Raw genomic sequence first — 16,895 nt, 5'->3', positions numbered from 1 at the left:
CATTTTACTCTTCACTCAATGTCCGGGACCGCAAAAAGGCCTCACAATGCTTAGTAGGTTAAAAAACGAAATATTTAGAGAGGACATGCTGCACATATTAACAATTTGAGGCGCCGTATTTGTAATGCAGAACGGTATCGCAGACGCACTTTGCTTGGGATCGCTCACCTTCAGCGACGAACGAAAATTCCAACCCGGTCATTTTCTACTAGTTGTTGCTACAGGATGAGAACTGTTTTTGTTGTTGGCAACAGTTCTTTCTGAGAATTTAGACATTGTGAAAGGTTTCGCGGTGTTCTTGCTGAAGAGGTCAGTGCTGCACCTTAAGAATATTCACATTTTCTCCACTTTATTCCCGGCAACCAACATAGAAGGATGCGCTAATATGAAACGGCGTAATCATCGTACCGATATAGATAAGGTTCGTATGTCATGTAAATTGTTGGCTAGTATTTAAACAGCTGTCTGCATAGATTTTTGTATAATTTTTGAGGAGGGGACATGACACGCTTTTGGGTGGCACCACGGACAGTTGCAAAGGCCACGAAGCGGTCCGTAAACTCTCAGTTTGTTCCCAACAATTATTGTTCCGAAGTAATGCGGTACTCAAATACCAACAACCCCAATGATCCTGATTTACTGCCACACCTATCCGATGCCATCGTTCCTGTCTCACCTCATTTTACTGCTTTCTGGTGGTCGCACGGCATTCTGACTATGTTGAACTTGTCACTGGTCAGAAACAATGAGCCGAAGTTGTACCCGTTTCATTGCATAAATTGTTTTTGTGACACATAAACACATAAACACGCACATATCTACACAGGGACTTAGGCCCTTATTATATAGCATGATGGAAGCTAAACTATACTGCTACACTTTGAGTATTGCGAATGTTACACCTTAAATCAGTATTATCAGAATACAATTACAGGTTATGTGACGATTCGGGTAAGTCTGTTGTTCACGAACCGATACAAATCGTTAACTTTACATTCTCTCGAATTTCAATCTTAGAAAGTAATCCTTTTCTTCGATTTTTGTTTATATCTTTTTGGCCAAATCGTCAAGAAAAACGAGAATGTTAAAATTTAGAGTCGGATTAATTATGCCCCACTACATATACCTAATCCTCTCAAGGTACTGCTTGAAACACAGATATAATTGTATGTCACATGTGACCTTCGTGGAAAATCGTTAGAAGGTCAGTTAGATATGCCGTAGAACAACGATATATATATATATATATATATATATATATATATACCGGATATTCTACTAATACTCAGTAGTCAAAAAAAAATTCAATCGTTGTTATAGTAGCATGAGCAATTATTCCATTGAAACTGAGCGGAACACAAATAATTGGTATTTTCATTTACAACTATAGTCACTTTTCATCGCTCGCATTGACGAATCTGGGTTTACGTAACGAAAACCATGTAAAAACATCACAACAAACTTTATTTTTGCAGAAGGCACAATGCGACCTATAAATATAATAATACACTATGAAGCAACCCGTTTCACCAAAACCAACTATTCCAACGTTTCCAAGTTGTGCATGCAGTTGGCTCCATTGTAGAGCACTAATGAAGTCATCGAAGAGATCGACCGTTCATCTTTTCTGTCTTTGCTTCACCCTATCAGACAAACTCTGCGTTCGTTTGACTTGAGATTAAGTCGATTGCTTTCCGCCGTGTGATGTACTTTCGTATCAATGCACGAACAGTCGCCTTGTATTCACGAGATGATGCCCAGTACACGAAGTAGTTCGCAGTGGCGTTCACTACGACCAGTAGATTACCAACATCTATTAGGATAGCGTCGGCGGCATCTCCAAGACGTCTGAACAAAAAATTCTTTTATTTCTACGTATGTGTCAAAAAGTCAAAGACAAAACCCGATACACCACAGGGACTTTATTGGATTTCAATCAATTTAAAGGAAGCCATATATATTTCTCACTGTCTTCTACCCATTTTTTTTACTTTACTTCGTTCACTAGTAATTTGTCCAGGAAACAACTACGAAGAAACATAAAGAATAAATAAAGAATAGGAGAATAAAGAAAAAAAGTGAAAAATATGGTATGTGTTTAGAAATCGATGATGTGACTAGTTGAAGTCTTCGTAGGAAGGGTTAATGCTAGAAATTAAAGGAAAAAAAGGAAACTGCCGGAAATTACTGCAAAGATACTGCAGTTGCTGCACTTACAATATTTATCCAGCGAATGTGCACTTTATCAGGTGAACTTTATGCTTAATCTATAAAAAGATATGAATTAAAATGTTTTTCTTTTCAAATTACAGTTGGCATGACCGGATTTCCAACGATTTGTGCAAAAGTAAACATCTGATGGCTAGCTAGTAATTTACTCGTGAGGATGGTTCAGTTGTTACCTGGTTGTGTAGCATATGTACGACTTCAGTTAGTCAAGAGATAAATTTTCTTGATGCTGCAACTAGAATAATTTACTTCTAAGGGGTTCAGAAACAATGAAAACAGTTCGTTGTTGGTACATAGTCGAAGCCATAACTGTGGGAGTGGGCACTTAAAGGCACCATACCGCGAATCTGACGTTGTGAGGGAATCTGCGGGAAATGTTAGCGATGGGATTGTAGATTGGGGGATTGGAGTTGGTTCCGCTCATCTCTTACTGATCGTCGTAAGAAATGACGTGGGAACCACTTTGGTCATTACGGGGTACGTTAGAACGCTCCTTTGTGCACATGTTCCGGTCCCATTAGCATTGGTTTTTGCTATTCATTGGTTTTTGCTTGAATAGGTGATGATGAGAAGACATCGCTGATCTTCGACCGATTGCAGTTGGAGACGACGCGTCCACAAGGGTGGTGCGTTGCAACTGAAATCGTCTCAAAGGCACGACGAATCTGGCGTGGTATAGATTTCCATTGAAGTATACCTACATCGGATCATGGATTATGAATACAGGGGTGGTCTCCCTCATTTCTCCCTGCATCACTGTAAAGAGATTGCTTCGTAATGCGGTCCTTAGAACGTCCGCTATTGTAATGCGCCACCCTCCCGCCCCGCCCCTGCCTGCGATTCATCGAAAATCCATTCGTACCCCCCGACAGGCAATTTATTTCATTCGACGAATCGCAGGTGAAGGCGGGGGGCGCTTTGCAGTAGAAGATGTCGTAAAGAGCCTCATTCCGAAGCCGTCTCTTTACAGTGATGCAGGGAGAGACAAATGGAACAACCTGTATTCATAATCTACGAGTCGATATAGGCATACTCCAACGGAAATCCATACCACGTCAGATTCGTGCGATGATGCCATGAAACGTCGTCTTTCACGCCGTTCTCGCAATCTACAAAACTAACTCTAGATTTTTCCGCGAATCTCTTTACAACGTCAGAATCGTGGTAACCTGCATTTAAGCATTTTTTCCATGTTTGAAGTGCCCAATTTCTGAAATTTTAACATAATTAGGAAATATTTGTTTTTCAATTAAATAATTGAATAATAATTTTCTAGTTATGGGAAAATAATTGAAATAATTATTATTCAACCATAATCGAGTCGTCACACACCATTCGTGCAGAGCAGATGATCAATGATGTCGAGGTGTAAGTTGCTATTCTCAGAGGAACAAAGACCAGCGCTTGGAAGTGCTTCCAGGCATTACAGTTTCTTCGTAATAACACAAATACAAAAAACATTTTTCGGTGGCTAGTGACACTCGATTGAAGGGAAAAGAAAAAAAAAAGAAACAATCGAAGAATTCTAACCGGCTTGACACTCCATTCAATACCGTATAATCCATTCAATACCGTTGTCATCAAACTTCTACGCCTTATTCGTGTCATATGTTCACTAATCCTCACTCCAAGATTCCGACAGGCCTTCCCAAGTTGCTAAGTTGCATTGCACATCAAGCGCTCTACCTCTTACATTACTGAGAGAAATACTACGTGTTCCATAGACGCAGTATCTATCGCATAATCTGTTTCTAACAAGCTCGCTTTTTTTTATTCGCCAGGATCACGTCATCCTGTATGTAATTGTGCTTGAGCAATGCTGTGTGCGCTGGATTGAACGGCGGCACTGCCACAAATAAAGGGAAGACAAAGAAGAGGTTTCTTTTAACATGGAACGTTGCTATTTACAGTGCGGTTTCTTTGGTAACGGGGATGTACTGTATGGTCATCAGTACATGCGATTTTCAAAGCTAGTCTTCATGATTCATGTCGTTCGAGGTTACCAATGCATTCTTCACCAGCGGGCTTGAACACAGTGCGAATTACTGCACGTTTAACTGCAAGATGTCCCTGCAACTTTCTTGACGATACCACTCTACTCTAAAAATCTCATTTGAAGCATTTATTTGGGCGTCGAGGTAAGGGAACGAGCTTTTTTTTTGGGGGGTATTGTTGTTTGGTGTGAGTCTTATGTATAGCGATTGTTGGTTGAGTCTCCGGAAACACTCGTCCATTTCGGGCTGTGTTGATGTCATATGATGATACAGTCATCAATTTATCTGCAAAACATTATCTGTGTCCGGTAGCACAGGTTCTTTTAGTCTGCTCATGAAGCAGATCGCCAGTATTGATGCTATCGTTGACCCCTCTCAAGGTTCCGTCTAAAAACCTCGTAGGCACAACATTGGAAAACAGACAAGACATAGACAAAGGTCTCGGGAGTTGTAAAACAACCGTTCCGCACCTGTCAAAAGCCGATGGAAAGTGATAGAAATGCATACGGTAGGAAATAGAAACAACTAGATATTACTTTCAAAAAAAAAACAGATTCGAATTCCAAATTCAATGTCAAACAGTTTAGATTAAATAGTTTGAAATTTTTAGCTTGATTACAGAGAGGAAATATTTACGCGACGAAAATAAAAATGTTAAAGCGGAATAAATGCAATTAGTTATTTTCTTAGGATAGAGAAAAATGCTAAACTTTTGAGTTGATTCTGAGGAGATTCTTTGAAACTCAGTCAAAGCTAGCTTGGTATAAATGAAGAATTGGTGCTAACATTTACGAGAGTTTTCGGAGTTTTCTCCCTTGGAATCGTGTGCATGACCAAAACAAAATTACCCAGACTCCTGCTCAATAATGATAGTCATCATATTTTACAACATGAACACCTCTTTATGACTCTGTTGTGATCCTATTTTCATATGACTATGCTCTAATTAACCACACTGGGTTTCCATTTGCGAAACAGTATCGATATCTTACATTTTGAGCATCTCAAAGACGTTGACGAGCAGTGACGTAACATTGCAAGCAAGAAACAAAATGATGACCAGCAGCAAAACAACGGGAGAGCCCTGATCCTCTTGATCTTCACCTGAAAAATGCAACATTTTTTGGAATGTCCCCAGCCCCAATTGCACATTTCGGTGCTGCATCCAAGCCAGAGGTTAATTGGCGAGTCTGGAGGACCCTTCAGTTCTAAAGCAGCTTTGTCTTTCGAAACGTAAACTCACGTGTCTATGAACAATCTCTATTTTTTTCATTTGTTTGGTTCTTTTATTTTCATTGCTGTTTTATAATGGTGAACCTAGGATTGCTATGTGAGGATGACTGATTATAAGGTTTCATGAATAATTAACGTCTTTTTCGCCTAATATAAGCAATAATTAATCTTCGGCGCTAGATTCCAGACTAGTTCTTATTGTCAGAGGCTGTGAAGCACAGTGTTGACGTGATTCATAAGAAATGAATAGGTAGAGAGCAATGGCCTTCTTTGCTTTTAAACTCTGCAGTATTCACTAATAGCACTAATTTCGAGAAAGAGCTGAGCGATAGCACCTATAATTGTAGTGATTCGCTCTGGCTTTATTGTGAACTTGCACTTGACACACAAAAAATATCCAGAATTTCAAGAATTTTTCCAATAAAGACGTCTCTGCAGCAGAAGTACTGTCAGAGAGGCTTTTTAACACCGAATAATTCATATTTCTAAAGTCTTTCAGCATGATGCATCAATTCCAAAACCTGTATAACCTCAAAAACTCACATTTAACTTTCTCTTCATTTTTCTGTTTTCTTCTGAGCAGATACACTATTCCAATTGTTAAAATAGTTAGCAGGAGGAAAGGAATGAAAGCCATAGTGAGGGCATACATGTAACCTCTAAAAATAAAATAAATCTGCTAGTGGACTGTTCCTAGTGCAAGAGAAGTGAGTTAACCCACTTGTAAACGACAACGTAGAGTTCACTAATCCGTAGTTCTGTTGGACATAGCTCGTACAAGGTGTAGTTGTCCGGATGGACGCATTCTACTGCCTGAAGAAAAGTTTTTGGCTGAAATTAAGTGTTGCCCTGTTATAAGTTGAGAGATATTCTGCTCTAAAAAAAGAGCAATAGGGAGAAAATGGGAACAACGTGTAAAAAAATTAGACAGCTTGTTGGAAGGGAAGTCATGGATCTGAATACACAGAAGAATTGATGAGCTACCTAAACGTTGTGAATAGATTGATTACATACTTCAAGATCAGCGAACTGAATAACGTTGTAGGCGGCAACGGTCACTACAACCCAAACCAATACTCGAGGTGCCCATATGGATCTCGATTCACATGAAGAAGGTCCACTGAAACAATTTTTACACCATACCCATTTTTGAATATCTTAATATAAAATGTAAATAACGTAAATATTAAGGACATAAATATAAAACACAGCATAAAATTACCTACCGTAGAACCGAAATGAAACAATCGAATGCTGCCAAAACTGTTATGTAGACCGACAGCATCTAAAATAGTTAATTTTAGTCACATGTTAGTTTTGCACCCTAGTGTTTGTGGTCATTTCTGTAGAACTCTATGCAACAAACGTTTAGACATAAACATAAGAACAATGGTCTCATTATCGTAATTACCTGAAAGAATAATCCAAGCGGAATAAGCTTAGGCAGAAGAAAAACAAACAATTGGTCCACGGAAAATGCTCGTGCCCTCAATGAATCGGCAAAAATGACGACCACACCAGCTATGCATACTCCTGAAAAACTAATGTGTTCGGGAAGTTCGTTTTCTGTTTAGGCTTCTCTAAATCTGAATCTGAAAGAAAAACGTTTTCTCGGGAATGATCAAAGTCTTCATTTTGTTGTAAATTGAGTACGTAACCACTTTTGATGGAAAGAGCAGGGAATTATTATTTATATTACTTTTTTCAGAGTAAAAGTATCCTCAGGTAAGTATGTAGAAGATTATTCCATACCAATTCACTTACCAGTGTCGCTACAGCTAAGTGCTGTAAGGTATTTAGCGGCAGTATTACGTTGTGAGGCAAAAACAACGATGTTTATGAAGTTCAACAGCACTCCAATTATAGCCAGCACCGGTAAAATCCCAATGACCATAACCTAAAGGTTGAGATTTCTCTGTAATAGAGGATGTAATTATGATTATTGTGAAACTTACCAAATTGACGACGCCGGCGACACCATCGGTCGGTTCATGCAAGCATTCACACTCGCGCATTCCACATTCACTGCAAAGGAATCGAGCTAGACGTAATGTTTGATGTTGTAACGAAGAAAAAAACGTTTGTAAACAACGATGGTAGTGTTACAATGCTCAATTACTACAATTGTTTTCTCTTCTGAAATCATCAGTCTCTCCACTGGGGAAATAATTAATAACGAAAGAGGTGCACAATGAACATGCCGGCCAAGTAGAGGAATAGCTTTCGAGGTCAGGAAGAAGGAGAGGGAAAACTTTCTTAAAAAATCATAATTGCTGCATAGTTGGCACGTTCGATACGATCACTTGGAATTTTTTTGCGGAGACGAATTGAGGAAAAATCAGTTCTTAACCATTCATTATTTATTTTTAATTATGTTAGAAAAATTCTACTCTTATCCGCACGGCTCAATCACTGGTCAAAATGCTACACACACATGATTTGATTCTGCAGATATTCATCGCAAAATGTGACACCGTAGATATTATTGACAAAATGCCGAGAAAGCCTGGAGCTCGCAGCTTCTCAAGTGGGATTTCGATGCGCTTAGCGCAACGACCACACCAGAAAACTCTACCGGAAACGAAATTTGGTTCCTCATAGCTGTCGCTAAATTTCTATGCTGTTCTTTCCAAAGTATGTTTCTAACGAATTTGTACCGAGTAAAGGTCAGATATTGATTGTGATCTAAATGAAATATCAGTAAAAGTAGAATATTAAAAATTCTCGAAAAACTGAATCAATTCTTTTTTGCTCATAGTAGTTCGAGGATATTGTAGGAGTTCAAGCTTGCCTCCTCTTTTATGCTATCGTGCCCCTTTTATCCTACTTTCTACGGATTTAGTTCGAGCAAAAAATGTCTCCGTCAATTACGTATTCGAGGTCATAGTACCACCATCGTTCATCATAGTCAAGGATATTCCAGGATCTCCTAACGATGAATCTAAAATGAACAAGAAAAAATCAGTGAATACACTCTCTGACTCAGAATTGCAATTAGAGAACACACAGAGTCTACAATTACAAGAGTCCCGTACATTCTGACGCCATTAATGGCGATGAATTTTCCCACGATTCCTTCATGGATTTCTTATCTTGGAAGTGCGGCAAAGCGGATAAACGGTGAAGAGGAATCGGCGCATGAAATTTCGAAAGTGAGTGAGCTAGTGAAAAGATGCACGTTAGTTTTCTTCCCTCTTGTTAACTGTCCTTAGCGGAGTTGAAAAGTCTGGAATTATGCGATCATTTCAAACGATTTATGGACCACTTCCGCAAACGAGATTCGTCGGGTCCAAGGTGTTCAAGCAGAAAGAGACAGACTCCTCTTTACACACTCAGTAGGGAAAATTACTCTTCTACTTGTGTTGCATCGAGCTGTTGTGACACTGTTGAGTTCACTGGAGTCCATCTTTCAGTTGAGTTCAGTTGTTCATTCATTCGAAGAACATCTACAGAAACAGTGTTGCAAATCGAATGCGCGCTTCATTCAAGCTGCGTCGAATAAGAGTGGAATTCTAGGGGACCGTTTAGATTCCTTTGCATTTTGCTAGACGCTCTTGTCTGAAAACTATTACATTACTCGTCAAACTAATTGCGTCAATTGCTAATTTTTGATCTTATAAATTGAATTACTGCATTTCGTAGGCGCCGAAAAACTCAAAAACGCTGGAACTCGTGCGAGTGTTGACCTAAGATTCCTATGAATTGTCGACTTTTGCTCAGACATCAGAAATTCATAAATACAAAAAAGGAATGATTAACAAATAGTCAATACGCATTTACCTCTGACTTTAAAACCAACATTTTCTTCTTGAAACTCGAGTGATTAACGCTTTTGGAACGAAAAATTAGCAACGATGCAGTTGCTGTCAGTGCATCTATCCTGACGATGCCGTACCGAGTACCCTTGAAAATGAGTAGACTAGAGTACTGAGTAAGAAAACGTATATGCAGTTTTCTGAATCCCTTCCGTTGAAGTAAGGGGACTCGACGATAGTCCGCGTGCGTGTTTAGTGCGAAATACGCCGTTTACATATTCGGAGTGATTATTTCCGAATGCACCCAGAGATCTTTCGCAGCTTCCCTTCACTTGATTGTGGAACCAGCAGGATAGAATATGTATGCACGCAAACACATCCACACACGCTTGCATGAATATGCACACAGTCACACGGAAGGTATCGGTCAATGGTGGAACCTAGGATGGAACAGAAATCTCACGACTATTCGGTGCAGATCTTCCGGATGACAGAGATTTGGGGCCATTAGTGGAGTTGGTGGAGTTGATGTGAGAATTTTGTGTTTGAAGGGAACTCCGGGAAAGTTTCGATATTGCGTCGCCTCCAGTGGTAGATAGGGCTCAAATGGAAAAGATTGATGGTAAGAACGCGATGATACTTCTTTTGACAGTCATTGGACTGGCAAAATGAAACATCGTGGATCGAACGTACTCAACGTCGCGACTGTAAACAGTTTTTTCTCCAGTTATTTTCACCTGTGGTGCACCTTATGAGATGTTATTACGTAGACTCAAGGATGTAAAGAGTTGTCCTGTTGGATGAACTGATATCTCTTCTTTCTCAACTGTTTCTGATGTCTCTAAAGCCTCTTAAACTTTTAGAAAGTGTGTTGTTTGTTTTCACCGTGATGCTTGCAACAGTGAAGCCCCTGCTGAAGTCTCCAACTGGCTACAACACCGCTACTAACTTGTGTCCCAAAATCCGTCGCCGACGGATTAATCCGTCGCAAACCGTCGGAACTCTTGGAAACGGGCAAAACTAAATTTTGAAACTACCATTCGAAAGCAAATGAGCAGCTGATTCTAATACTGTAGATAACCCAACAAAAAAATGCTCTAAGTATTGCATTTAAATTAATAGTGAGACACTGAAGTGAATCTTTCAACTTACGACAAAAAACTGAGACAGGAAAACAAGAGCTGATAATTGCGATTGCCGCCTAACTCGTTACTGAACGACCTCTGACCATGCAATTATCATTGTTATTAAATACGTAGAGATAGCTCCCTAATGTATTCGAAGAAACAATTTGTGCACAGGGGAAGCTATTATCTCAATCTACGAAAACCTTTTTCAAACGTTTTTTTTCGTTCCTGAATAAGGATCCTGTGCGTTGCACACGAACAGGGCGTGTAAAATAACTCAAACACTCTCCACTATGCAGTCCTATTCCTTTCCGAAAATTCACAAAATTGTCAAAATACCGGAAGAAAAACTCGGTATTTTTGCGTCATCGCAAAGAAAAAGTGCTTGCAGCTGCAGAAATCACTCGGAAAGAAATTGAATCAGCAAATTTTAATACACAGGGGATGCTGGGGAAAATATGTGGTTTATTCTTGGATCTGCAGTAGTAAATATGGAATAGAAGGAAATGGGCAGAAAATTGTAGTGGCAAAAATATCTGTATTCATGTGTTCACTACACAAAATAACAACATAACGCCAAAGGATACAGTAGTATCTGTAATTATTCGACAGAAGACGAAAATCGACGCGGATCCGCGTCACTTTAGCTGCAAAAAAACCAGAAAGTCCTCTTGGGCTGGAAAATCAAGGACGACAACAAGTAGTTTTCTTGCAGTTTTTGTAAAAAAATAATTTTTAAGCTGGTAATGTCGGCCGCTCCTGGGGTTCAAACATGTCACTTTAATCAAATTTACAAAATTTTCAGGTTCAAACATGTCACTTTAATCAAATTTACAAAATTTTCAGAGTCATAGACTTGTAGTTGTGAGAGATATCAAATTGTTCGCATTATTATCTAGATTACGAATATGTGACTATCATTTCACTTTTCGAAAAATATGTTAAAGGTATCACCCCACGAATCTGAGGTGGTGCAGATTTAAGGTGGAGTATTCGTATACAGGATGGGAGACTATGAAGAAGGGGGTGATTCTGTCCATTTCTTCCCAATTACCGTAAAAAAACGACCCGGAAGATGCGGCGCCGCACAGGCCTGGCGCGCTCCAGTCGAACTCTCTGTAGGAAATAGTGCGCCAAAACGCCTGAAGCCGTATCTTCCGGGCCGTTTTTTTACGGCAATTAGGAAGAAATGGGCGGAATCACCATCCTCTCCATAGTCTCCCATCCCGTATACGAATACTACACCTGAAATCCGTACCACCTCAGATTCGTGGGCTGATGCCTTTAACGTCAACAATAATATATCCTCAGGGCGCAATTATCTCGGACCCAGCCTTGTTAATGTGTACCCGCAGGTTATTTTTTTCAGAAACTGTTTCCTTGATCGGTCTTGAGAGTTCTTATTACATTCAATCGGTAAAACTTGCGCTCACAAATCTATTGATGTGCAGATCTTATAATAAAGATCAAATTGAGGCGAGTTACGAAAAAAGAAGAAAAGATACGGATCCGCATCTTTTTCGTCTTCTGTCTAAGAATTGCTGTAAGGGAGTAATATTTTCGGGAAAAAATTCGGTGAATGAGGCTGTACATGGTTTTCTCTTTCCACTGCACAGCATTTGAAACCTCCAAATTTCCTTTATTCGCTCGCACTTTGTCACTTCACATGTTTTTTAGACCGCTTAAAAGGCTGGATTATTAGAGGAAAGATTGGAAATACTGAAGCTCTACATTAAGTTTATATATAAAATAGATTCATGCAGTAAATAGAGAACAGTAGTAATTTTCATTTCAATAATCTTCGAATCCGTTCACTTTTAAATATCTTGACATTTGTAGTTGCTGCCTAAGGTGTTCAACCAAATTAATAAAGTTAAGGAAGAGCAGAGAGAAATCGAAAAAAATCCGATTGTGTTGCGTTCGCTCTCATCTCCCAGCGGAACACCTTCGGTGAGGTCCCTAGATCAAATTTGTTCGACGAAACAAACATCAAACGTTACTTCTTAAGGTTGTGTCTAGATGTGCAAAATAAGGCGAAGAGAAATGTACGCGCAAAGAAGAGACATTCCTATGGAAATCCTTTTGCTTCCGTTTTCCTGAAATCTCGAAGACGCATTTATCCGTTCTCCAGGCATTCACTGCATGTTGAGACTGATAGAGAAAAAAGTGATAGTTTACTTGATTTTGCTCCAAACACTTTTGAAGGTTATTCCTCCCGAGTTCCATTAATTTGGAAAAAAAAAGATTAACATTGACGCAGAATTTTTTTCTTTAGATTCAGATTAAGATTTATATAATGTTACTTGTCAGGATTATCTGGACTAGCAAAATGAATAGATGCGCTTGAGGGTTGTTAGGGAGTAGAACACGATTATGAATGAGCACAGAGAACAAACGAAGCAGTTTCAGCTTTTAGAAGGCTTTAAATGGTTCAAAATATCCACAGTTATGGAAGCAATATCTTCTCTCGGTTCCATAATTTCAGAAACGCTTAATTATTCTTGACAGGACAAATTTATAGAGCACGTTCTAGCCGTGCCTCCTCACAAGTGATAGGTTAGTGATTGCAGAAAGGGTGTCAAAATATGTGTCGTAGGATCATATGTGCTCAGTGTTTAGTGTAAAGAACGAGTTTGCAGCACTCTCAAGTCCGAATTCATAAATATGCATCATGTAAGGGAAGTCATTTGAAGGTTTGTGCACAACATCACTGCTCACTAGTCCCTTATATTTTGCATAATCACTCGAAAAATGCAACGAGAAAATTTTGTTCAGCGATTTCATGTCACTTTCATGCCATATTCAACTTAACTACTGCAAATCCATGGAAATCCACTGAAGTAATTTTAGATTTAGCATCTAATTGTGTGGCTTACAGTAGTCCAAGATTTTATTTTAAGGAGATTAAGGAGATTATTTTAAGGATAATAGATTATGGAGAGACAGGTGATCCCGTCCATTTTTTCCTAATTGCCGTAAAAAAACGGCCCGGAAGATTCGGCTTCAAGCGTTCTGGCGCGCTATTTTCTACAACGGGTTCGATTGGAGCGTGCAAGCCTTGTGCATGCGCCGCATTTTCCGGGCCGTTTTTTACGGCAGTTAGAAAGAAGTGGACGGAATCACCCCCCTCTCCGTAAACTACTATCCCGTATAAGAATACTCCACCTGAAATCTGCACCACCTCAGATTCGTGGGGTGATACCTCTAACGATGCAATCATCTATCTGCATGGAATCCACTTTTTGATAATCATGATTTAACGATAACGAGGTTGAGCTACTAATTCTAAACTACGCAAAAGAACTATTTATTTCATGAAGTTAAAAGTGCTCAGCGGGAGATCACCCCCCTCTCCATAAACTACTGTCCCGTTTAAGGATTTTTCAAGGATTTTTCATTGTTTGAACTGATCTTCATTGAATGTTGGCTTCAATGAGGGATTATTAGTGCACACCTGAAAACTTAAAAACTTGAGAGGTGGTGTAATGCAGTCAGTAAAAGGTTCTGCTGTGGCTGCACGATCGGTCGGAGGTTCAAGTCCGCTGTGGTGCCAAACCAGCGTTAAAGCGTTCTGGGTGGATAAATTGGTAGCAGTCTTGTATGGGAGGATAGAAACACTAACCAGACACCTCGCGTGCCTCCTCAAACAATTGTGGAGCTGCATGCGCGTTCATAAACCTCAAACGAATTCTAAATTGAAGTCGAACGCGTTGGCGCATTCCCATAGGGATTGATGAACTCTTTGCACTTTATCTTTTATGAGGAAATTTGCCCCCGTCTTTTATGATTAAATAGTGCTTTTCAGCAGGACTTTACAGCCTAGATGGCTTCAATAAAGAAGAAATCATTCGAAATAGAGCGATAAATCAGTGATCTAAATAAAAATATAAAAGAAAGTCCAAAGGTAAAAGGTGCTCTTCGTAAAGTCAGTGATTTTAACGACCGGAGTTTGAAAAAAATTAAAAAAAAGCAACTTTTTTACACAATTTTTTGGAAAGTTTATAAACTTACAAGGAATTGGATTTCCAAACGCAATTCCATTTTTACAAGGAGTCGGAAAGTTTCTAGTTCTGCAATAAGAGCTCACTTTCTAAGATTTTAAAGTTTTTTGAAGGTTAGTCACAAAAAGTTGCACGTTTTGTTCGAAGCTTTCAGGAATCTGAGAAAAAAATTAGAGCAACTACGCTAACAAGAAAACCAATCCTATGTTCTTTTCTTAACTATTTTTTGTATGGGAGAGAAGGAGAGGAGGAATTACAAGTATTTCTTTTAAGATGAGCAATGGAATTTAGTAAGAAGAGCAAAGCGAAGTGTTTGGCTGGTTCAGGCAAAGGTTCTTGAAAATAGCTGCTGGGAAAATGGAAGAAGTAATGATTTCCAAAGTAGTTTAAAGAGAATGCCGACTCTTTTAAAGTCCTAACACGAAAACAATCTATTATGACTGAGGGGAGAACAAATTGAGGTGTGGGCGTGGCGGGCATATACGTACGTATTCTATATCTCGTTCCATCACATGAACACAAAAATTAATTTGATGAACAAAGCTGTGACGCACGCAAGGAACCAGAAATTCATGGACAGTAATTAAATTTGTTCGTGAAACTCAGATTGTTCCTCAACAGAAAGAACATGAAGTGGTCATTCCAAGAAACTCAGAGAACAATGCCCTTCTACAAATCTCTTTACTGTAACTTATAAAGAAATCAGAAAAATAAATGCAAATAAAATATCACACGTGATGGTACGTCTGATAAGGATAATATCTGTCGTTTCCTTGGAAATGTTTTTTTTATACCGGAAAAAAGAAACACAATAGGGAGCTGTCAAAAATCGTAAGACTTTTAATGATTTTCCTCATTTGAAAGTTGTATAACCATCCATTAAAGAATTCTCATTAAAGCAAAAGGAAATTAACGAAGAGTGGTTTGCAAAGAGGAAATTAGGGAAAGCAGCCTAAAAGTAAAGGGACAAATGTAGAAGCGCGTTATATTCGAAACCTTAACAAGGAGCTCTCCTGAAGATAAAAATAAACGATAAACCACAGTAGGATCGCTAATTCTTCGACTTCGATTCTTTTATCATAACTCGCCTCAATTTGACCTCTATTATAAGATCTACAAATCAATAGATTCGTAAGCGCGAGCTCTACCGACTGAATGTAATTAGAACTTTCAAAACCTATCAAGGAAACTGTTTCCGAAAAAATTACCTGCGGGTACGTACTAACAAGGCTGAGTCCGAGATAATTGCGCCCCAAGGATATGTTTTTGACATGAACATATTTTTCGATAGTTTTCTTTTTCTAGTTTTCTTATTTTCTAAGAAAACAATTTTTAAGCTGGTAGTGTTGGTCCTTCCTGGAGTTCAAATATGTCACTTTAGTCAAATTTACAAAATCTTATCCTTTGGGGGGGGGGCAATTATCTCGGACTCAGCCTTGTTAGTACGTAACCGCAGATAATTTTTTCAGAAACTGTTTCCTTGATAGGTTTTGAAAGTTCTAATTACATTCAATTGGTAGAGCTCGCGCTCACGGATCTATTGATGTGTAGATCTTATAATAGAGATCAAATTGAGGCGAGTTATGATAAAAGAATCGAAGTCGAAGAATTAGCGATCCTACTGTACTTGACTACTATCAGTTGTTCCAGGATATAACAGGATCGTAGTCGAGATTGTAGAAGTTCTGGCGGGTTTCGTATGCGAGTTTTGCACAAGTCATGGCGTCATCACCGACGTACCAAGTGATGTGCTTATAGTTCTATTTTAGACAACTCCACGACGGCAAAATGGCTCTGTTGGCTTAGGGCGGAGTAGAACTATGTATTGGCAGTGCAAACGTAGTGATGATCTCTAACCACAGTGCTTTGCGTTCAAATTACAAAGCCGAGAAACGGCTAAGTAGTCTTCAATTCTAGGTATGAGCACGATTTCTAGGTTTCTAAGTGAACTCTCTAATTGCAAGCAGCCGTTCGCCGAAAATGCCATCCTATCCCGCCTCATGATGTCCTGAGCAGTACAGCTAATTTCCATAAGGAATCGTCATGAAGGAAAACGTTGTTATATTCGTTCACCTCCATGGAATACTTCGTTGCAACTTTCTTTGAATGAACGTTAAAGGCATCACTCCACGAATATGAGATGGCACGGATTTCCGGTGGATATTCGTATACGGGATCGTAGATTATTGGGAGAAGGGTGATTCCATTCATTTCTTCCCAATTGCCGTAGAAAACAGCTCGGAAGATACGGCTTCGGGCGTTCCGACACGCTATTTTCCACAACGAGTTCGACGCGCGCCAGCCTTGTGCGGCGCCGAATCTTCCGGACCGTTTTTTTACGGCAATTAGGAAGAAATGGAAGGAATCGCCCTGCTCTTCATAATCTACTGTCCTTTATAAGAAAACTCCACCTGAAATCTGCACCACCTCAGATTCGTGGGGTGATAGCTTTAAACAAACGTTAGTTCTACGCAATTCCATCTCACTTTGATAATCAAGAAAGCTGTAAGATAGAAATAGTGGAGGGTCGCAAATACGAGCTATTAAAATATCTTG

At 39.3% G+C, this 16,895-nt stretch overlaps 1 protein-coding gene across 1 annotated transcript; it reads right to left on the bottom strand.

The window, feature by feature from the left end:
• Positions 1-1,646: 1,646 nt before the first annotated feature.
• On the bottom strand, positions 1,647-7,471 carry RB195_000977 (uncharacterized protein; the record flags this gene model as incomplete). The annotated part of the gene is made up of 9 exons (XM_013436228.2): positions 1,647-1,848; positions 5,216-5,327; positions 6,000-6,115; positions 6,178-6,269; positions 6,471-6,576; positions 6,683-6,741; positions 6,868-6,989; positions 7,221-7,353; positions 7,412-7,471. 9 exons carry the CDS (start codon positions 7,469-7,471, stop codon positions 1,647-1,649), a joined length of 1,002 nt encoding a protein of 333 aa, XP_013291682.2.
• Between the last annotated feature and the right edge of the window lie 9,424 nt (positions 7,472-16,895).

Source organism: Necator americanus, chromosome IV (genome assembly GCF_031761385.1).
Source record: "Necator americanus strain Aroian chromosome IV, whole genome shotgun sequence".
Taxonomy (NCBI): Eukaryota; Metazoa; Nematoda; class Chromadorea; order Rhabditida; family Ancylostomatidae; genus Necator; species Necator americanus.
Note: the sequence above shows the minus strand (reverse complement) of the source record. Positions and strands in the feature narration are given on the sequence as shown.